Source organism: Parus major, chromosome 4, assembly GCF_001522545.3.
Source record: "Parus major isolate Abel chromosome 4, Parus_major1.1, whole genome shotgun sequence".
Taxonomy (NCBI): Eukaryota; Metazoa; Chordata; class Aves; order Passeriformes; family Paridae; genus Parus; species Parus major.
The window spans coordinates 25,683,967-25,708,173 of NC_031771.1; the positions used below are offsets into that span (position 1 = coordinate 25,683,967).

The window sequence follows — 24,207 nt, forward strand, 5'->3', positions numbered from 1 at the left end:
TGGAGAAAGCTCAGGTGCTTGCAAGTATACAGACTTCAAAGATATCACAGCAGTAATCAGTCCAAGGCAACAAGGTAAAGGTGCTTCTTATTTTGCCTAGATGTGCATGTTTCCTGTATAAAAATCTGTAAAATATATGCCCATTTGCTTCAATTACTGTACATCCTTTGAGAGGAAACTAGAGTAATAAGGAAGGAGTTCCTGGGGAATCTTGAGGCAACCGAGGCCTCTGACCGGTGAATTATTGAGTCTCACTTCCCAGGAACACTACTAAATAGGTTTTACACTCAGCAGTTGAAATAATATCTGGACCTTGCCTAGTCAAAGATTAACAGCACGATTCCAGCACTGTAATACAAAAGACAGATGTCTGGGATCTAAAATGTAAAGTTCAACCTAACCCACAGAACTGGGATTATGAGAAGTGTTCAGTACTGGTGTGACCTCAGTGCCAAAAAATCAGTTGAGCACCTTTGAGAATTTCAAAGTACAACAACTGCCAATGCTAAGTTCTTTGCCAAGTCCTATGCCATAGGATTTCTGTGCTCCTTCAGCCTAATTCAACTTCTTTGTAGGCCAGCCGAGTAAAACAAGCAGCAATGAAATGTGCTGGAGTTTAACCTTTAGCTGAGTGACGAATCAAAAGGAATTTCCTCATTGTTTTAATTATAGATGTGTGTTGAGAGCAAAGGCATTTGTTGTGAAGTGACAGCCTACATGACAGAAATATTTATATATATACACCAAACATAGTGAAGCTTTAAATGAGCACTTAAAAATGAGAAACAAATCCAAAACCCCTTCTACAACATAAATGTGAACAAACAGCCAAAAGATGTACTATAAGATCATCCATATAAAGAAACATACTGGTTTCAAACAGGTCTTTGTACTTATAAACAAATAATGTAACAAGCAGCAGAAATACAAATTTTCAACCCTTTCACATTAAAATCTCACAAAAGTAAAACTATCTTCATGCATGATCACATCTTGTTGCAATGTACCGCTGACTCACCCAGTTACACCCTACAGTATGTGCGATCCCTGAACTTGTAACACTGGCCCTTACAGAATGCACAGTGCACAGAAATAGTCAAATAAAATCTCCTAACCACACCCTTCACTGGACCCATCTTTCTAGAAGGTACCCTGCACACAGCTCAGTCAGTGAAATGGCATGTTTTCCTGAACACTCTTCCCTTGCCCTTCTTGAAATGCTTCCTTTTTCTATGCTACAGATATTGACAAAGTTTTTGGTTACAAAATACAGAAAATTATTCACCAGAAATTCACATATCTGTACGTCTGCAATGTTTATCTCTGAGTTTAAACATGACCTTAAACTTCAGTCCTTTTTATACATTCACAGTGATCCAGCAACTCTGAGATCAAGGTCAACCACTTCATAAATACATGCATCAAAGATTATTTTTCAAGTCTTTTAATTCTGATTCTACAAGAATGTCGGTAAGGTATAGTGCATAGGTAAAGTTAACACTTTCGCTAGCCCAGGCTAGAGAAAAGCATTCAAGTTTATACATACTCAAATTGTTTTCCAAGAGTGAAATAGAAGCATCAACCCATAGAGCCAAAAAAATCTTTAAAATCATTCTGATGCCTACAAAACCTGCACCTATCCCAATGCAAAATCCTGACAGATGGGAATAGCACTGAATTTGCTGTAAGAACAAAATACCTACCTCAATAACCAAGAGAAGGCCTTTAACCTCCGGGGACATTTCTCCAGAGATCTCATCTTTGAGCAAGTCACCATGCAAACATACTACAGGACAAAAGGAACTTCCTCTACCCTCAATCATATATCCTGGCTGTCTTACAACATCATGGACCTCAAATTATATGGCAAGTCAGTAAATACTGCATTCTCTAATGGATGATTACAACTTGGAAGAAATAATCACTATCATTTTCTGCCACTCAACTAAATTTAGCTTCAGAAACAAACACCTAGTAGAACAGATTGAACCGGACCTTGTCAGAACAACAGCCATAAGAAATACCTCTCCAAAACATTTCACAGCCACAGGTATCAATGCACTTCCCTTGCCTTTAAGTACCACCCAAACACATAGCTCTATCATATGCTCCTCCATGCACTTCAATCAAGGTGCCACATGTCATCAGGTAAATTAGGGAGAGGAAATTAAAAAGAGCCACAAAGTATCAGCTTATTTCAGCAACTAAAAAAAACCCAGAATAGTAAGGGACCAGCAGGTTTACCCTTCTCTTAGAACAACCACTTAATCTCTGACCTCTAACCCTTGATCCATAATTTTTACAGGGACAGGCATAGAAATTATTTTTTTCAATCTCCAGTTCAACTTAAAGGCCCTGGATTCACATAACATAAGCAGGTAATTTCTGTAATCTCCACTCTCAGTGATGCCCTTAATTCCAAAGGCAGTAAATCATTCCCATCCTTTTTCTCGTATTAGTCAACCTTCTTGCCGCTCACTAAAATGCCTCTGGGCCTCCAAATAGTGACCTTTTCCTTAAGACTACCTAATTGACTGACATGATCTATTTAAAAGCAGAACAACACCATTTTAACTTTCTCAAGAATCAGCAAAGCTATAGGGAATGACAGCTCAGTCTCTTACACCACAGAATGTAGAAAGCATTCTATAAAACCAGCAGACACCAAACTCAAAAAACCCAAAGAGACTTTTCAACATTCAATGTAAGGTTCATCTTTGGCACTGCTTGCCACAATACACTCACTGTAGGTGCTAAAAGTGTGTATGAATTAAAAAAAACCCTAATGAAAACCCACTGTTGGCTAAGAAATCCGAAGTATCGCTTCTCTCAGAGAGCAATACCAGAAGGGCAAGGGAGGTGACCTTGCCCCTGTGATCAGCTCTGGAGTGGCACATCTGGAGTTCCAGGCTCCTCAGCACAAGAGAGACATGAAGCTCCTGGAGTAGGTCCAGAGGAGGATAATAAAGATGATACGACTGAAGAATCTACCTTAAAATAACAGAGTTGGGCCTGTTCAGCCTTCAGAAAACAGAGATGGCAGTTCATCAATGTCTCAGTATCTGCAGGGAAGTTGACAAAAGGATGGAGCCAGGCTCTGTTCAGTGGTGCCAAACAACAGGACAAGGGACAGAACCTGATGTACAAGAAGTTCCACCTGAACATGGGAAGGAACATTTTTACTGTGCAGGTGACTCTGATAAATAGTCCAGAGAGGTTGTGGAGTCTCCCTCACTGGAGATACTCAAGAACCACCTGGACACAATCCCTCCAATGTGCTCTAGCATCACCCTGCTTGAGTATGGTTCTTCAACTGGGTCACAACAACCTCAGGCACAGCCACAGGCTGAGGGAAGAGCGGTTGGAAAACTGCCTGGTGGAAAAGGGCCTGGGGATGTTGGTTGATAGTGTCTGAACATAAGCCAGCATAAGTCCAGGTGGCCTTCTGGGCTTGTATCAGAAATAGTGTGGCCAGCAGGACCAGCACAGTGATCATCCCTATAGCACTAGTGAGGCCATACCTTGAATTCTGTCTTTAGTTTTGGGCCCCTCACTACAAGATGAACACTGAGGTGCTCGGAGTGTCCAGAGAAGGGCAACAAAACTGATGAAGAGTCTGGAGTACAAATCTTGTGACAAGCAGCTGAGGGAGCTGGGGATGTTTAGCCTGGAGAAAAAGAGGCTCATGAGAAACCTTATTGCTCTCTACAACTACGTGAAAATAGGTTATATCAACGTGAGGGTCTGTCACTTCTGCCAAATAACAAGCAAAAGGACAAGAGGAAATGGCTTCAAGTTGCACCAGAGAACTGTGTTGTCATTTCAGATCTTTGATGGAAAAAAATAAATGGTGTTATTAACAGAAAGCATTTCTAGCCAGTTCACACTGTAAAAAGTTCATTTAACAAAACTCATTTCCTTGTCAACAGCCTCAGACAAGGCTTAGAAGGAAGAAGATAGATTGAATAGTAAAGCAAATAATCTTTTGTCCTATACACCAGGAAGGTGTGGTAAGAAAGCCTCTCCTACAGCTGCCACTAACTTACTTGTCCCATCATATTGTTCTCTTTCTTCCTAGCTGTCCAACCTTCACCTGTCAGGAGCACAACATGTTTTTTTAGCTATTCATGGACCTATTATTTTAGAAGAGGGAGTGGAAACAAGGCAATAAAACAACACATTGGTTTTAAAAACAGTTGTCCAAAGAAATTGTGCTTTTGGGAGAGGAAAGAAACTTCCTGACCTGGTCCAATCACAAAACAATATCAGGATTGTCTGAACTAATACTGTATTCATAGAATCATAAAATCATCAAGGTTGGAAGAAACCTTTAAGATCATCAAGTTCAACTGTCAACACAGCACTACCACTATAAACCCTGAACCACTAAACCATCAAACTGTATCATCCAGCACCAGATCCAGACACCTCTTGACCACCTCCAGGGATGGTGACTCTACTACCTCTCTGAGCAACCTATTCCAATGTCTGACCTCCATAACAGTGAATTTTTTTATAGTATCTAATCTGAATCTCCCCTCTCTCATCTTATGGCCATTTTCTCTAGTCCTCTCACTTCTACAACCTCCTTTCAGGTTCTAATATAGATACTGGATACTGGTATAAGGTATCTTATATATACTGGTAAGGGGGTGGGGAAGCAGAAGTCCAATGACATGAAATAGAAGAATTATAATAGTAAAACCAAAGCTGTTTCTTTTTACTAAGCATTTATTCCAAGCAAAAGTATTGCCTAATAAAAACGTGGTATCACTGATTCACAGTACTTCTTTTGTTTTAACCAGATATTATGCTACAGATCAAGAGAGAGATTTAACAAAGTAATTTTTGCTTGTGGTTGGAACACCCTGATTAGATTTGTACCTTCTCTTTAATTAGAAGTCAACCTTTGCCTCAAGCCTCAGGAGATGGCAATGTCCACCACAGTCAGATGACAAGCCTCTTGTAACAATGCTCCCAAGATTAACATGCAACTATGCATACTTATAAAGACCATACTTCTATGAATACATTCCACATTTAGGGTTGCATGGTCTAGCTTCAGTCCTCTGTAGCAGGGGACCCTCCTGTGGCATGAGACCTGCTGTGACCTGCCTTGGTTGTAAGCCTCCAAGGGAGAAGCCAACATGACTTTTTATATCACTGGATCTTAGTTGTCTTCTTGAAGCTGAAGCAGCTGGAACGGATGAAAAAGCAGCTCATCTTTGTCTATGCTAGCTAATACTTGGCTAATACTAGCTCAGTTGAGCCTGTGATTTGTCACAGATGGCCAAAACTAGGACAAACTCAGTATGCAAACATGGCTTAAATTCAAATAGTGATGTCTGCACTGAGAAAAATACCACTTTTGAACTGAAAAATTTTGTAGCAAAATCAGAAATGCAATCTCTCACATATGACAGGATCAGAGTCTAAAGTACAGCTGTGCAAACTGAACATTATACTGTACATTATACTAAAATACATTTAAAAGAAAGAAATTATCAATGTGACTGGCCTCACTAGGAATACTTTAGCTCCATGATGTAGTAAGAATGCAAGTGTAACATGCTTTAAAAGAGTACTTGATCAATCATTTCAATGTTCAACCTGCCAAATCAGACGCTGCTACTTAAGGTAACTGATTCCCTATACTTCAATAAAGAACAAAGACACCAAAGAAATAACTTACAATGAAATTATAAAGTAGGTGAGCAGTACAGAAAAAGAGAACAAAAAAAAGAATGAAATAACAATCTCCTCTTTTGCGCACATCAGAGCAAGAGGCCATGGAAACGAATACAATATAACTGCAAACTGAGCTCTCCCACTCAAATTCCAGAGGCAAAGGAAAATGTAGATACTGAGCCTAGACAGAAACCTACATAAATCCTTAGGGAAATAAATGAAAGCTCCAACACTCTTAAAATATCAACATGAAATTCTTTCAGAGACAACCTAACAATTACTACTTCTGCATTGTAAGTTTACAACCTGCTGAGTCTGTCTCCTCAGCCCTGACACATATCCTATAGGCTTACCTTAGCAGCTCCTCCTCCTTTTCTGTTTTCTTTGAGAATATTACAAATACCTTTGGAAAGAATTCTCTCCCAGCCCTCCTTCCCAGCTACCACAAATTTCATCTGCTGTTCATCACTGAGATGTCTCGGAGAGAAAAAAATTATAAAGAAGCAGAATTATAACCATGACTGATTAATTTGCCTTAAAAAAAATCTGCAATTACATCCTTCCTGAAACCACCTTTTTTAGAACTAATGTCTGCTATGGTTGTTCATGCCCCAGGTAACTCTCCTAATGCACAAGGAGTGTGGTCATGTGTCTGGATGGTACTTCCTATAGGAGTCTATTCTGAAAGATGATGGGATGGTGAAACTTGCTCATGTACACAAGATGCCCAAAGAAGCAGGGAAATTCTTTCAGTGAAGACAGAGGGTAAGCCTTTTTCTCTTTATTCCTTCAACAACCATCTCATTTGCAGCGTTATTTTCCATTATGAATTAGAATAAGCACTGGAGAGCAGCCCAGACAATGGAAGGAGTTGTTCAGGGCAGCAGAGCAAACAGTCCTTCAGAATTCTCTCTGCAGAAACCAAGAACAGAGCACTCCTTTTATTAAAACAAATCCCTCTTCTCTGTTTAGGAATAAGGCATCTAGGAGGCTGGCTAGGATATACCCTTCACAATAAACTTTACTGCTATCTGTGAGATGAATAGCCAAAAATCCCCAACACAACAGTGATGAATTGGTAACATTAAAACACCCCCAGGAACAGGCTCTAGATACTCTTGTGATCCCTAACTGCCAAAAACTAAGCTGAACCCATCTGCTATTTACTCTTCAGTTCTACCTGTGATTCTTTTTTTTCCTCATTTACACATAAGTCTAAACTGAGCAGAGTAAAAATTAACACTGCAAATTAAAAATTAAGCATAACCATTTATTGTAGCAAAGAAGCTACCAAAGAAACATGCTGCACAAAATTTCTCCAGCTTATTTTACTCCCAGAAGCAACAGCTCTGATGTGAAAGCAAGCACTGATGAGAAACACGTGATAAACAAAAGAAAGATGCATAATTAGATTCCAATCTCACATTGCACCAGTTCAAATCTATATTTAACCTCTGGGATTGCATTGAATGAGTGAATCCAAAATTTATCTCTCAGAATGAAAAAAAAAGGAGTCACATGACCCTACTTTTAAGACAGCAACAAGAAAAGTCACAACTCAGAGCCCCTGCTTCCAGTTCTGCCATTGATTGTGGAACTTAGAAGCAATCACTCTGCCCCCACTATGCTGAACCTGCTTCATTTGTGGAGACACAGCTATTTTTTTTCCCCTGGAGATCAGCCTTCTGATCCAACTAACCACATGAGCACTGACAGCAGCCCAAAGGAGAGAATGAACCTTTCCTTCTTGGAGCAACATAAGCTTAGCTCAGCTCAGGGCAATTGTGAAACTGCAGCCCAAGGATTTGGAAAGAAGACTAGATACTTTTTAGAACTACCCCAACTTCTGACCTACTGGGAAGGTACAAAAGCAGGACATTTCTATTTTCATAGCCTAAAAGCATACTTATATGTAACCTGATACTCCCTAGCCTTAAATATTGCAAAAGCTAAATGTAATGAATAAGAACATCACAGTAAAACATGCCCCAACATTCCTTTTTTCTTCTACACACAACCCATCCCATTCTGATGGATTGCCAGCAAGGTTCAAACTCTTAAACTTCAGATCTGTATTACAGTCTGTAACACTGGCTAGAAGGCCAAAAACATGAAACTTTCCTTCCTAAAACAGAAGCATTGACAAGGCTGTCCAGACACCACTAGTAGACAACACAAGGGTTTTAAACACCAGTGATGAAAAACTGTACTTCAGGATGTTTGTGTGAATGAATTCATATCCTCCTGGATATTAAGAAGTCCAGTGTTTAGACTTCTTCTTTTGGTAGTGCTTCGCACAGCACTATCATTTGGAAATAAAGTCAGTAAATGACAGACAAGCAGACTCTAAGTAGGATGAAAGTAAGTAGGCTCCATGTCTTGCTCCTAGATTTTCAAATCTTGGCTATAAAAAACCATTATGGGCCTGATCTAGCATCAGCATCTTTCCACTATAAGCACAATGCTTAATTATATGACCTGCATGACCTTCCCACCATTCTGGGATTTCTCAATACAGAAGCAGCAGAAGTCTCTCCACACTGTCCCTCTGACTAACACACAGCAATCACCAACAATGTAAAGTTTAACAAAGACAAATGCCAGATTCTATACCTCAGATAGGGCAACCTTGGATGTCCATACAGACTGGGGAACGAGAGGCTGGAGAGCAGCGCTGCAGAAAGGCACCTGGGGGTCCTGGCCGATGGCAACTGAATGTGAGTCATTGTGCCCCGGCAGCCAGGAGGGCCAACCCTGTCCTGGGGGCATCAGCCAGGGAAGGGAGGGGATTGTCCCGCTCCGCTCCACATCGGGGTGGCCTCACAGTTTTGGGTGCCACAACATAAAAAAATACATTGAGCTGTTGGAGTGTCCAGAGGAGAGCAACAAGGATGGCAAAGGGCCTTGAGAAGAAGCTGTGTGAGGAATGGTTGAGGTCACTTGGTCTGCTCAGCCTGGAGAAGAGGAAACTGAGGGGAGACATCATCACAGTTACAACTTCCTCATGAGGGGAATCTGATCTCTTCTCTGCGGTGAGCAGTGACAGGACCTGAGGGAATGGCCTGTAATTGTGACAGGGAGGTTTAGGTTGGGTATTAGGAAAAGGTTCTTCACCCAGAGGGTGGTTGGGCACTGGAACAGGCCCAAGGAAGTGGTCACAGCACCAGCCTGACAGAGTTCAAGAATCATTTGGACAATGCTCTCAGGTATGGCGTGACTCTTGGGGATAGTTCTGTGCAGGGCCCAGAGCTGGATTTCAATGATCCTTGTACTTTGCAACTCAGGATATTCTATGATCCTGTGAAACAAGTCAATGACTGAATCTAATGGTTACAACATAGAAAAACCTATTACTGTCTGTTTTCTCAAGACCTCAAAAGCACACTGACTTGTAAAACCACCTTATTTTATTTATAAAGTGGGGACAGTTCCACCATATTCTCAAGCCAGTGCCTTAAGATTCCCTTCATGCTCTGTTAAACACTCAAGATCTTCATTAAAGGGTGTCTTTTTGGGCTTCCCAGATGATCTGGGAAAACACATTCTTAAGATATAGTCAGACTGTTACTGTAGTATTTCTTAAACACAATTTCAGAAGATCAACATTATAAAGCAGAGGAAATAAAAATGCAGAGAAGCTTTCACTAATGGAATTCTGGTGCATGAAAAAAAACCCAAACAACTAAAACCGAAGTTGGATACAAAATACCATTCATAAAAATGATCACTTGATTTACCACAGAGCTTCACTAAAGGGATCAGTAGCCCCTTTGATCAGCCACTACAAGTGCTTGTTTATAAAGGAACAAAAGACGACTTTTGTCTATTTGTATTGTTGACTTGATGCATTTTAAATAAAAAAAGCTCAATTTACTGCAATTAAATGAAGGCAACCAGCTGTAAAAGAACTTAAGCACATTACAGTCAGCAGGCAGACTATACACAATAAAACCTAGGATCTGTTTCTAGAAACAAACAAATTATTTTTATCGCCCTCCCCATTTTTCACAGTAGACACTGATATTCTAAAAATAAAAATTTCTTACTTGACTTCAAGTGATTGATACCCTACTAAATCTTTCAATAAGTTGCTGCAATTCTTAGCTACCTACCTCCTCTCATCTCCAAGGTCAAGGCAACTAAAATGAGGTATATCAAATTATAGGACTGTGTTTCAGAACTTTTTGATCCATAATTCTTAACCAAAAGAAGAGAAAAATTCCAGTTCCTTCTGCAAGCTTTACTCATGTTCAGGGATTAACTGCAAATATGTAGATGCCTGAACTCTTCTATTCTATTACTATCATATAATTTTCAGTTTGAAAACATTTAGAGGAATAAAGACCTACTTCTTTTGACCTAATTGACCTGTGTTACAACAGTGCATGACCTGAAACTATCAGAGACAACAGTACAAGCATGACCTGACAGTAAAATCAAGAATTATAATTACAGACCACTGTTACCAGTAGAGACATATTTTAATACTGTCTAAAATGTAACAATTGAAGGATGGCTACTAGGTCATGAAGCTAAATGTCTCTTGATAAAAATTTAACATAGCAATAGGTATTATTTGGATTTAGCAAACATTTGTTTTGATCTTACTAATGTGATATATTTAACAAAAAAATCCATGCAGAGCAGTACATGAAATAGACACACAGGGCCTTTTCTGCTAGTCCTTGCTTTATCTAAACTCTCCTGAGTGTCAGATGGTTGCTAATTACCAAAAGAGGCAAAAGATAATGTAATAATGCACATTTTGTAAATGTTACTTAATATCTGTTTCCCTCCCTTTAAATCATTATCTGTGGTGTTTGGTTCATCCACTCTTCAGATGTCTTACCCATGCTGTGCTAGATCCCTGTATCACCCTCAGAAGGCTCCCTCTTTCTCTAGCATTTCTCCCATGCTTAACATTTGATAGCCTAATAACCAAACCAGAACATCTGTCAGACTTCCTGATACTGCTGCAAAAATTCTTCTAAATGGCACCACCCTATAATAAAGTAACTATATTAATGACCATTTATATACTGTTCTACCTAGAACAGGTTTTTTAATATGTCTTTCATTGCAAATGAGTTATGTCCAAGGTATGTTTTAAAACTGATCCTGTCTCAGTGTATATAAACTCTTCATCCCTTATACTGCAAAGACACAAGCACAAGCTTGAAATACATGTAGAAATACACAGGCAAAGAAATACATAACAGGAGGTTGGAAAGGGCAAGCTTTAGATGCTTGAAATCATAAGAAATACTATTATGTGACCTTTTTATTACAATGATCATGTTCCAGACCAAAACCTAACCTTACAATGCATGAGAAAGAGTTGGTGGTAGATATCTGTGCTTTTTTTGGTCTCTTCTTATCCTAGCGTTCCATGTTTGCACTTGATGGACTTCTGGGCAAGATCTCACCATAGTTTTGCATGAAACAATAAACTACTTCTCTGGCTCCCTCTTGGAAACATCTACATCTGCTATTTCATCTTAGGCTATCTATCTTTCTTAAGGCTCACTGCTTATTCCCCATCTTGTCATCTGGTCTCCCCATGTCAACCTCCAGTATTTCATAGGAATTCTAGTGCAGAAACTCTGGTTTCTAGACCTTAAGTTCAAGAACTGAAGTGTCATTTTTGTTCCACTTGAGCTTATGAGAGGGATAATGTCTTGTGTTTTTAAGATATGCATCCCTCAACATGTAGTTTAAGGAATAAGTAGCCAAGATGCCTCTGGACCACTGTATTTTCTTCTTCCCTTGTCATGAACTGCTCCCAGAGGGACAGTGACCTAAGTGCAGCAGCTTACCATAAAATGGCATAAAACTGTCCCCAGCAGAATTCAAATGGCTCAGAACTGCCCATGTTACAAGAGAAGTGTGCTTAGCACTTCAATTTTAGCCTTGTGTACTTCATGATTTATTTTTCCCTCAGGTCTTCTATCAAGGGGCTCTGGCCTTGATGCAACTGCAGCTCTTTTCCTGGGCATGATATGGCCAGACTTGGGATAAGAATCTCGCCCAGCAATTTGTCACCGCAGAATAATGCTTCCAATTACAATGAGAGATGAACCACCGAATGTAGCAATATCAATTAGCAGAGTACATCGCTTAAGTAAGGTAGGCTGCTCCTGTTCAGTCTAGAAACAGCAGTGAGACGTGCACAAAACAACACTACCCTTTAAATGGTGGCTTTTCTTCCTCGTAGCTCATGACACAATGGCCAGAGATGGAGAAGGGGGTAGAAGATACATAGATAAAGCCTACTGAAAGCTGCATTTCTCTCAACATTATGAGCAATCTAATCTACATTATACCGTTAATTATTCTGTGCTTTCCATATGAGAATTTGGAGACTGTAGTTCAGGCAACTTAGGGAAGTGTTTTATTGCCAAGGCTGGTCCACATTTGACTTTCCAATCCCATGGAAAAAAATCCAAAGTTTTACTTTGCTTTTGGTCCAAATTCAAACTTCCGGAACACACTCCAGAGCAAAAAGATGAAAACGACTAAAGAGAAGAAAGGGGAAGAGATTAAAGCTGTTTCAACCTTAAACTAAACATTTTGATAAAATTAGATTTCCTTTTGATAATGATTTGGATTTGACATTACTGTAATATGATATGATTTAATAGAAGTTCTAATATTAAGACTATAACCACATCATTTTAAGAAAAGAAAGAAGTTTCATATTTTTAAGCATTAAAGGAAATCAGCACATGCAGTGACTGAGCTTTCAAGCAGATAAAAGTATTCAAAGACAAATGCAATACTCCCCTGCAACTTAAACATGCTGTTGGAATCAGCTACAGTGCTGTGGCAGATGGGGAAGGGAAAAACATCCTCTCCCATCACTTCACACAACAGATACAGCACATCAAGTGTGTTGTAAGAAAATGCTACTCTGTTCTTCCAGCTATAAATGCTACCCCACTGTACTGTAAAAATGTGCCAAAAAGGAAAAAATGTAGACTGTGAAAATCAAATGAAAAGGTCAGGTCATGCCCAAAGCCTGGACACCAGGGGCATTTTTTGGAAAGACTTTTCATAAAGGAATGGGAGAGCCAGTGTTCACTGGTTTGCTCTATCACTTTGGTTCATTAAAATTCCACTATCTACCACATGACATGGACAAAATCCTATTCCCAAGTGGAAAACTGAAAGAGAGAGAGTTTGAAAATGAAGCAATAGAAAAAGAGATTATTTAAAACCCTGAGGATAAGAAGAACTACACAATATTCAGAAGCTTAAGGGAAAATACGGCCTTGCAAATCAATAGCCTAGAAGTTCATGACAAGTCCTGATGGAAATTCTAAATAAACACAAGTTGGTGTCTGTGCTTGTGTTTTGTTTGAAACACTTTCATTTGCTTCTTGTGAAACCTTAGGTATGATGGGATCAGTGTTAGTGGAATAAATAATAAAGTGTTGCTATTTTTGACTTAACCAATAATTATTTTCCTTGCTATAGAAACAAAGTAGTAAAAGTCATAAGGGGCTTTTTGTTTTAATCAGTTTTATCAAACAACCCATAGCATGATACATAAACAAGCATTTGGAGTTTAAATGTACACAATTACAATGTAACAAGTTCTATTAATTTCTTGGAAAAAACCTTGCCCATAAGGAATAGAAAGCAATTATTTTTAACAAAAAATTATTTTGGTGTTACATTACTGTTACCAAAACAGAGAGGCAGAAAGAATGACAGTTTTGTATTTCTGGCCAATTTCCTAGTTCATCCAATAAAAGAAAAAAATAAGAAAAAATTAAAAAAGCAAAGGGAAGAATAAATAGAGAAATGCAGTTCTTACCCTGAAGAGCGGCAGTCTGGTTTATTTCTTTCTGAGCGATCTGTGAGAAAGGAGGCATAGTATCAGCACAGAAGTTGGATGTTCTTTAGCAATACTAGTACAGAAGTCTTAGGAGAACTGTAAAACCATATGACTAGCAAAACCAAAAGCTGATTCTGTTCTGAAACTGTTTTCACACACTGGACTAGACTACCTAAGACCAAGTAAAATTACTGCAAGTTTAACATTTGTTACAGTTCCTCCACTCAAAACATAGTGTATTTAATGTTTTGTATTAATGCTTTGGAAGCTTCTCCTCCCTTTAGCTGAAATGAATAGTGCTTTAGTTCAGGATAAAAATAAGGGAGAGGGAAGAGGAAAAAAGAAAAACCACAGATTACTCAGCGCAAAAAAATCATTCCATGAATCATGGCTGGCAGACTTCCCTGACAGGATGGGAGAAAAATCAGCAGTTGGTTGCAGCAACATCTGCAAATACACTGAATCCAGTGCAACCCCACCATTAACTCTTCAGCTTCTGGGGGTTCCAAATACTGAGTTTTTCTGTTTTTAGAAAGGGTTTTGTTTATCCTGTAAGTATTTCAAGTAGCTTATTTGGATTAATGAGATTCACCCACAAAAATCTACACATAAAGTTCCAGTATGCAAAGAAAGTATAAAATACTTTTCTCAAGGGTTATGATTATCATTTAAACATTACAAAATAACCACAGTGCTATGATATTAGAATTCACGTATTACCATTTATATTTTAAGTCCAGAGTATCTTTTATAGTATAACTTTTGAACTACCTGAAAAACTGAGACTGTTGTCGACCTAAAATGCATATATTCTAAAATTAGAGGGGGGTTTAATCTTTTAATGCAGAAAGATCCACTCTGTAAGTAGACGGCAATTTTTACAGCTACATATAATCTCCACTGACCATGGTCATTTTGCTTCTAATTTGATTTGTGTGTATTTTAAAACAGAAAGCTATTTTTTGTGTGTTAATAAACACTTTACTGAAAAGCTTGTCTACACACAAGAGTCTTCCTAAAAAAATTTTCACACTCATAGACTGTATTTTCAATCTTAAAGCTCTGCATTTGAAATAAAATTTGTTCTGTTGACAGCACACATTTTTTGTGCAGTTTTATCTCCTGTAAAAAATAAATATTTTTCTCTCCAAGCTTTATGTGCTCATTTGATTAAGCTTACATTAATGTGATAAAAAATTATCTCATGTCAACAGTGCTTAAAAGCATGTAATCCTTTTTCCATCCATAGGTGCTCCTACTGAGCTGTCACAGCCCCACAGTTATAATTTATTGTCTTCCTGACTCGCAGTGATCTCCATTTCATCACACTGTGTGCAACTCTGCTAGCAGCAGCAGCATGGTATAGCTCTGGAATTGCTCAAACCAGAGTTGCAGCAGTAGTTCTTTGAACACAAACTCCCTCCATCCTTACCATGTAACCTCCTTACCTTGAGCACTGAAAAAAATGAGACTGGACTTCCTACTGAAATCTGCTTGCCATCTGTTGCTTGTTATCAGTGTCTCCTGCTCTGTGTACAGCCACAAGCTAACCGTATTCAGACAAAGCCCTCCCACTGCTAAAACGATGGTGTGAACAAACCAGTGAGAAGGAACAAACCGAGTCAGAGCACATGTAAGCACAGCATCTGGGAGCTCTCCCACATAGCCCTTGTCCAGTCAGCAGATCCACCACAGCCCGCCCACACTGCTGCAACCTGCTCATTCAGGAAAACTATGAGATTCCCTTTCCCCTTTTATTTTCATTCCTGTTTCAACATTTCAAAACTACATTAGGTTTTGCACATTTTATTTTCTGATAAACTTATTGAGAGCACACCATCCACATGCATACTTGATCTTCTTGAAAAGAACAAGATGGAATCCTACAAGCAAGAGCCAGCATTTTAAAATAGAACTAAAACCTCCACCTCATTAAGTTTGCTGTGACCTTAACCTTTTAAATTTGTTTCAGTTTCAAGCATAATGAGAGACTCAAAGAGCTCAATCTTTCAGTTAGGTGCTTGGAGTCAATTAGGTGATGAAGTCACTGTCCCTGGAGGTGTTTAAGGAAAGACTGGACAAGGCCATGATCTGATTGACAAGGTGGTGTGGTCATAGGTTGGACTCAATCTCAGAAGTCTTTTCCAACCTAATTGATTCTGTGATTCTGTAAATTTTGCAATTCTAAATGCTGTTTTGGCATTAGGCATAAGCATCAATTCAAATAATGACACACCTCTAGAAACACTAGAATATGAAAGCCTAGAAAAAACAGGCTTTTTTTTTTTTAAATACACAAACACACATACAGATTTATCTCTCCATTCTATACGCAAATCCTTGACTTGAAAAAGCTGAGTCTCAAAAGTGCATCCCCACAACTGATTCTCTTTTCTCTATATATGTTACCTCAACAGCAGAGAGAGATCTCTTTGTAATAAGCAACAAGAGTGTATAGTTACAAAGATCTGAAAATTAAATCCTGCACTACAGAATTTCCTCTATATGAAAGATGTAAGTTGCTATAAAACATTACAGGACATTATGTCCTTCAAGCAGAAAACTGTACATTCTTCAGTTCTAAACTCTGGAAGCCAAAACTCATGTCAGATCAGAGCAAACACTGAATGCTGCTGGACTAGCACTTACAGGGAACAAACAGGCCAGTCTGCACTGTGGCATGGGAAATGCACAGGAAAAAATGCCACTTCCAGTGACAGATACTACCTTCCAGACATGAGACACCAGTACTGTCCTCCCTATCCTTCTGTTGCTAAAAACTAATAGAATTCCTTACTCTGTATGTAGCTGTAGTAAAATATGCTAGGAATTCATAAGCAGCTAGTATTCACAAGCTACAGAACTGGATTGTAGGATCCTAGGTTTATTTTAGTTAGTGAAGTTCTTTCTGTGTGTCCTCCAATCCACAATTTGCATAGCTGAGATCAGAGATCTGCAGTCTCTCAATCCATAAGAACTGACCATGCTCCAACTTCCTGCAGACCATACTTGAAGATTTTCTCCACCTCAGACTCACATCCTCCATTTACAAACCTTTGTTGCCCTCATAAAATTACAGCCATACAAGAGAGACTGAGAAATATATTAGCCTTCAGCAGCAGGATATAATGCAAGAAGCCAAGCAGCTAGCAGGTGGAGCAGATGAGGTGGAGGAAGTCAGAGACTCCTGGCTCTTCCCTGGCTGAATCTGGGAAGACCGCTGCCCAGTTCTGAGCACAGCAGAAGAATCAAGGAAAACATCAGCGCACAAAAGATCTGCTCTTCAGACTGTTTGGCAAATCTAGTGTTTACTTATGAAAATGTGCTCTGTGTATTTCAGCAGTGGCATGGACGCCTTATGCCTTTTTCCAGCATTCAAAGGCTGAGTGACAGACAGAAATGCCATGTTCCAATTATTTTCAGAACAAAAAGGTGATTCTTTTACACTTCAAGTTTGGGAAAATTATCTTCTTTTGTTGTTTGCTTTTAATATGATGGAAAGTTTTTCTTCTCAAGAAAAATATAAACATAACCATCAGGAGAAAAATAACTGGGTCAACATCATTTCAGTTGCTCCACAAACCCAGAACAGCTTAAGCTTTTGCCAAAAGACCACCAATGCAGAAAACAGTATCTTTTAAGGCACTCTTGTTTATAGAAGACAAGCAAAGAAAAGGAAAAGGTAACTCACACTAAGTGGAGCCATTATTTTCCTCTGTTTATTTTGCAAGCTTCTTCAAAGCATCTTGTTGCTAAGAGTGACTTCAACTGAAAAGTTTGCTCTCACTAGAAAAAAATTCAAGTATAAACATAAAATGTTGTTGAAAAATGAGTGGAAAGTTAACACACATTCTGCCACATCACACTGCAAAGCTACTGGGGCATCCCCAATGCAATTACCTCCTGAGGCTAGTAACTTCCCACTTTTAACCCATTCCACAGCTTGCTCTCTTAAAAGATGAAGGGAGGAAAGCGGGGCACATACCATTCCCATTTCTGGGAAATATTTTGAGTTTCACTATGCCTGTTGAATTGACCAGTCAGCAAAAGAGGTGGCACACTAACACTCTTCAGGAAAACACATAGTAAGACCAACCAGCAGTCTCCATCCCAATAGTTCCTACTTCCCGATGGCCCAGCAGTAGTTTCACAAGGAAAGAAAGCGTGACTGTAACAATTGCAAACCTCCTGATAAACCGAGCAACGGGAACCAGGGGCTTTTAAGCAATGGTGGCAACACCAAAATACAGAGAGAATAAGAGGATAAGCTAATTATTGGAAGAGGCGGTACAACTTTCATCTGATGATGCATCTGAATGCATCAATCCCCAATGAGCTTTGAAGGCTGTCAGGCCTTAAGGAACCCCAATGCTAAGACCCATACAGCAGCTTTACAAGGCACTGTGCAGAAATGTTGGCTCCTGCCACTATTTTAGTCATATACATCTAGACCCAGGTGGTCTTAGCTAAATGGTGCACCAGTCCCTGCCAGCCAACTGCATCAAGAATCCCAAATTTTCATTCCTAACTGCCAGTGTACATGGGGCCCTCACTCAAACAAATTGCACATTTTCTAGGAAAAAGATCTTCATTTATTTGTGAGTGATTTTCAACAATAGTTGCTTTATTTACACTGATACAAGCAATAACTGCCACTGATACTGCCACCTCTTTGTCTCTGTTAAGGCGTATTGTGGCTCAAAGCCACTTCCTTCTTTTCAGCACTTTCCTCAGGTAAGGAATCAGAACAATGCAAATTGATTCCACAGTATAGAATCTACTATAAATTTTGGGCAATTTTGTTAGGAACACCCATAAAACAAAACCCATTAAACTGAACATTTGTTTATGTATTTTTAATATTTTAACAGCAGAGTCCCTCATCAGTTGTTTCAAAGGCAGAAGGCTCAAGCAGAGATTAATGAGAGGCTTGGAAGAAACTTAAAAAATTTACTTTATGCAAAGCTTTCCCTTTACTGCAAAAGGTTACAAAATCAGGACACGCTCAGCATTTTTAATTGTAAAGGCAGACAGCTTTTATATTTACTTTAAATTCTACAGTGTGATGTTGACTTCCAGAGCAGTACACTGTCAGGAAGAAAACAACATTATAACACCCCCCCCCAATGAAATTATAATAGTTTGTCAGTTTTAGTGCTAAACAGTAACTGAGTCTGTAAGCACAAAGCATTCCTGCAGTTTTTTTATACCTGGAGAAATGGCTTTTCCCCCACTCTTAAACACAACTGATAGATGGCTGGGGACAGACACCAACACATAGCTGAGAACACACTAAACCTCTGCAGTCCAGTACTTAATTTTGAAACCTACTGACCACCATAAAGCGTGTAATTATCCCAAGACTTTAAGTTATAGTATCCTTACCTTGCTAAGAATGTTAAGAATAAACTATAATCATCTTTAAAGCCTTTAGTGCACTTCTAGGTGCACAACATATAAGTGAAAAAGGATTTTACCGGACAGCAGAGGCCACATTTGCCAATGTTACATTTGCTGTTGATTTGTTTTTGTGACTCTGAAGTTCCACCCCCTCATTCTTGCTCCTATATTTCTCCTGCACTGCAACAGTGAAAGTGTCTGTGCATCACTGCGAGCATATGTGCCAGCAAAAGAGGGGGCTGACACAGAAAACAAAAGAGAAAGGAAACAGACTGTGTAAGCTCTCACCATTTCTCTAAACGGTTTATGCTGTAAGAACCTAGACTGAATTCAGCAGTGAAACTGGGCTTGTTCTTAAGCCATAAATGATAAACAAAGTATATAAGCAATCAAATACACCCACTACATACATATGTTACCACACTTTTGCCTTCTACCACAGTTGTTTAAGAAGGAAATTTAAGATACAGCTGCTTCTAAAGCTCTTTTTTCAAAAAATTAGCAACTCTTGAAAGTACAAATCCTCTTATCTTCATAAAACACATCCCAGCTGATCAGTGCAATGTAATTCATAGATTACATACTTCAGGTATAACTAGACACAGGTATCAGCACACCATCAGAATCACAGTGGGAGCTATTCTAGATGAGTCCTACTAGTTAATTTTTTAAATATTTTCATAAGGAAGTATCAGTTGACTCAACGTTTTGATGAACAGAAGATTTATAATCACAAAATACGTTCCTCTCTAAGCATTTCAGATGTATTAAATCTACATTTCTGAAAAATAATTCTCTGATGTTGCTAGCATTGCCATTAAAAGGAAATAATCTTTCAAGAGCACCATACTACCTTTTTCTTCCCAAATCAGAGATTGAGCATGCCTGCAGAGATTCTGCATATTCCTCAGCTAGACCACAGAGTTCACTCAGTCCTTCCTATGTCTGCCTGTCACAAGATGCTGATACACAACATGCAATAAATGCAGCAGTTAGACATGTGAATAAACTTGTCCTTCTGACACTGTATTAACAGACTAGCTTATAAACATTCATACACTATATGCAATATCCAAATTTATTCCATTATTTTCCTCCTCAGGGGTTTGCCCTGCTTGAGAACCAGAACATCCAGCACCAAAAGCACCTCCAGCTTTGAACACCTGTGTTCACCTACTGTAGAGGTGGCAAACCTCAATAACAAAAGTTCCCAGTGTCATCTTACAGATTAAGCACTTGGAAGTGAAATCATATTCAATGTGGGGCAAGACATGGAATCACAGTAAACTGCTGAATAGCAATACAGAATATATTCCCCCTTCTGTATATTAGGAAACTAATCTTGCTTTAAAACAAGCAAGAAAATTTCTTTCTTGACTATTTCATCCTGTGAAACCACCAAGAGAATAAAGGTGACATTGCTCCCAATTTAGATATCAGATATGATACCGAGTGCAAGTAAGTGCACAGGTCTGCACTGTGGGAGGAACTTGGAGAATGGGAAGATGAAATGACACACAGAGAAAGAAAATAATGTATGAAAAGAAAGCGTAATACACTCAACCAGAAAAAAAAAGCAGTATCTCTAAAAATAAAAGAAATGTACCAGGCAAATGAAAGTATTTATTTCGCTTAAGATACCACTGAAATACTCAGTAGCTTGTTCTTGGAATATTTTGTGGTCCTTTGTCATTATTTATGATTAAAGGATCCCCCAAGCTGTTTACCCAGTTCACCTAACGAGAACAGTCTTAAATCTCACCGACTTTTTTACAAGTACTAATTTTCTAGTTAAGTGCATTTGAAATTAGCCTACTAACAAAATATTTTCCCTCCAGTGACATTGCAAATTCTGCCCAACACAGAAATAAAAATATCTGTGAAACTGAATGTAACAATTGCTTCTCACATGCACTGGATTCTTCTGAAGTACCATAAAATGGATTATTCCCAAAAAGGACTCTTGCACTTTATCATCAAACAAAGATTACAGGCCTAGGCACATCATAAAAGGGATTAATGTGAAGGTTCAAAAAATGGATTTATTTAATGATGGTGGCATATATGAATAAATTGTTGTACCCTGGGATAACCCTCATCTATCAGCTTTGAGCACACGCTTAAAGTTGTGGAACTCTCCACCACTATTCCACAGAATAGGAAGCCTAGCACTTTGCTAGTATTAAAGAAAGTAATGTTTTAATGCATATTATTTAATAACATAGTAATTGGCATTAAATCTTTAAAGATTCGAATCACCTGGCATTCTGAAGACATTTTACTGAGGTGTGCACTGAATTTATCCAAATCTACTCCAATCTAAGTGTTAAACATCTACCAAATCCTCTTTAAGGTACCTCAGAGTCCTTCATTACATGCCCTAATGTGTGCATGTAAATCTGCTTACCTGTGCCCTTTGGTCCTGGAAGACCATCCTGACCAGTAAGTCACTATGTACAGCTGGATGCCTTGCACCATGACGTCACCTTGTGCAGAAGGCCCATGTGTTCTGTCCAGCTGATCCCTCTGTAGCCACATTTTTTGTGTCCATGGGAAAATGAAGGGGTGCAGACTTATCTGAGCAACACTAAATTAGGATCTTACTACAACTTAGAAATAGAAAGTCAATTCCAGCAGTGGGAGCACACTGGGAGTCACAACTAATTAGTAAGAGAGCCAAAGAGGAGAGGATTATCAAGGAAGCCCCCAGGTCCTCAGCATCTTTAATGAGGACAGAAAGATGCAGTCACTGGACACCACTGCCATAACCTTCTTAAGGCAGGCCCACTTGCCTAATCAATGTGAAACATACTCCACCCCTCACCGCCTGCCAAAGCTCCAAAACAGAAGATAATGATATTTTATGAAGAGGGAATACAGGAGACAGCAACTCACAGAACAGAAATACCACCAGCTGTGATGAAACAGAAGTAGGCAACCATTCCTGGGGTTTTATAAAAGCACAGGGCTTTTACACCACTTGGCTGCAAGTTCAAGCATGCTCAGCAAAAGTAAGTATGGCTCACAACACAGCATTTGGTACGTTATTTTTTTATTTAAAAAATGAAAACATGGTAAAATTTACAAAACATATTCAAATACTGTGTACTAAATGAAAGCTGTAAGTCATAATTCTAACAAACACATTTTGAACAACCACTCAGATATATACTCCTTCCATATTTCACATATGGCCCTCGTACTGTAGACAAAGCTGACTGCTGTATTTATTTCTGGGAACATTACAGTATTTCACAAAGCCTCCTCACCTGTTTTTTCCAAATGTCTGACAATGTACAATGTACTTTCTCCTCCTCCCAGACTCTCAAAAACACAGTAGAAAAAGCAGCTATTATAAAAGTAATTCTCTACTTGATTCTACGATTGACATGAGGCTATTGCAATTTGTTCTCAGTCTTCTAAATGCAAATTTCATCCATTCAGTTGCTACTCAAGGTAACACAAAGCAGTCTCGCCTACAGTTCAATGAGAGGCTTCAAAAATCGTATGACAACTTAAAATGATCAAGCAAAAGGATGGCAAAGCTATTAAGCATTCAGAAATCCTCAAAACAAAGAATCCTGAGCTTACCACAGATAAATAACCACAGGTTTTCTGGACACTCTGTTGTTGGCAGAAGCAGTTCCAATTGTTTTGTACCTTGGAGGAAATAACTACCCTCCCGTGTACTCCTAGACCTCTACACAATTTTGTGCACTCACCAAAAAGGCCTAGAGGTCCTGTCAGAGGCATTCAGCCTCTGTAAATAAACTAATAAGTACCTCTACATTGCTATGGTACCAAAATACTATAATGACATACTTCAAATAGTTCTTGATAATGGATCCACAAACATCAAGCTAGTGGACAGCAATTACAGAAATGAAATGTACCTGATGTCATAGCAGCTGCTACCATGCATTTCCATGCATTATATCAGAGATGATACTGGTGATCTGCAGTAAGCTTTGCACACTAGAACAGAAAAAACTATTTTTTTTCATAAAGTTAGGCTGATAAGTGCTGAATACATGATGTCTGTAGCATAATCCCACCTCATCATTCAGTGATACTTGTTCCACTGTGACGCCCATCCAAGCATGGACTTGACCTGCTTGAAAAAATGGATGTGGTAGACTGTCCAGGTAGGATGTAGCAGATGCCCAGCCTCAAGAACTCCATTTTCAGGTGAACTTCATCATCCCAGTTTGGAGTTTACTGGGTGTTGTGTCAGACATACTTGGGAAGAATGGCAAGCTTAAGACAAATGACAAAGTATACAGCATTTGCCATCAGTTGAACTGTAGACTCTGGCAATGCTGTTCTTCAAGTACTAGGTGTAAGGAGAGAGACTTCTTATAAAACTTCTACTTTGATGCCAAGTCCCACATTTCTATTAGTTTTGTACCCTACATTTACAGTGCAGACAGTTATAAAATGAATACAGAACATCAATGAGCACATTATGAGAAAGTTATTGAAATGCTAAGCTTGTTTCCAGACATTTATGCTGCATCTCTCCAACAGGATGAGCCAACAGTATTTTAATAACAAATAAGATCACAGCACACTGTACACTCAAAAATACTTGTAAATGATTTAGCACAGATGGGCACAACCTGAACCAATTTTCATGCATAGATCTGTGATACAAAGCACTCAATTTTTAATGTGAGAAGGAATTCATGATGAATACAAAATTATCGCCTTGTGAAAACAAATTATATTAATTTTAGCTTATCTCTTATAAATATAATCTAAATGCTATAACCAAAGAAAAAAAGTCAAATGGCTTCTTTTATGCATACAGTATTCTGTCTAGGAGAATGGATCAGAAGCCTTTTTGTAGGAAACACATTGCTTGAAAATTTACCTAAGTTTTTAAGGAAGTAAATCACCATAATCAAGACCACATTAAAAAGCAGAATATAGATAAGAAATGTATCATCATAATTCAAGAACCAGTAAATACCCAGCAAAAATACCAACTAGGATGTAAAAGGCAGTAACTGATTTAATGTATTGAATGATCATGTTCCTCACTACCATGGAAGATTTGAAGACTAAAAGTCTAAGTGGATTCAAAAAATAAATTGAATTCATGAAAGACAAGTCCACTGGCAGCAATTTAGCAGGGCCTTTCATATGGAGCCTCCCAGAACCTGCTAAGAAACTGACTGCAGAGGGGAAGGAATCTCTCTTGGAAACAAAAATTTATTCCTAGGAGGTGTTTCTTGCATACTTTCCTGACGACATTTGTTTTCTCAGTTTGCGTGCTG

General features: G+C 38.7%; 1 protein-coding gene across 3 annotated transcripts in view; it reads right to left on the minus strand.

Moving 5' to 3' along the window:
- The window catches only part of SH3D19 (SH3 domain containing 19), an 82,930-nt gene that overhangs the window by 50,595 nt on the left and 8,128 nt on the right, over positions 1-24,207 (minus strand). For 2 of the 3 annotated variants that reach the window (XM_015624195.2, XM_015624194.2), the window contains exon 2: positions 13,508-13,547. In XM_015624195.2, the coding sequence (XP_015479681.1) occupies positions 13,508-13,547 (40 nt within the window). Of the gene's footprint in view, positions 1-13,507; positions 13,548-17,219; positions 17,315-24,207 lie in introns of all 3 variants that reach the window. The other variant, XM_015624196.2, reaches the window with a different exon arrangement.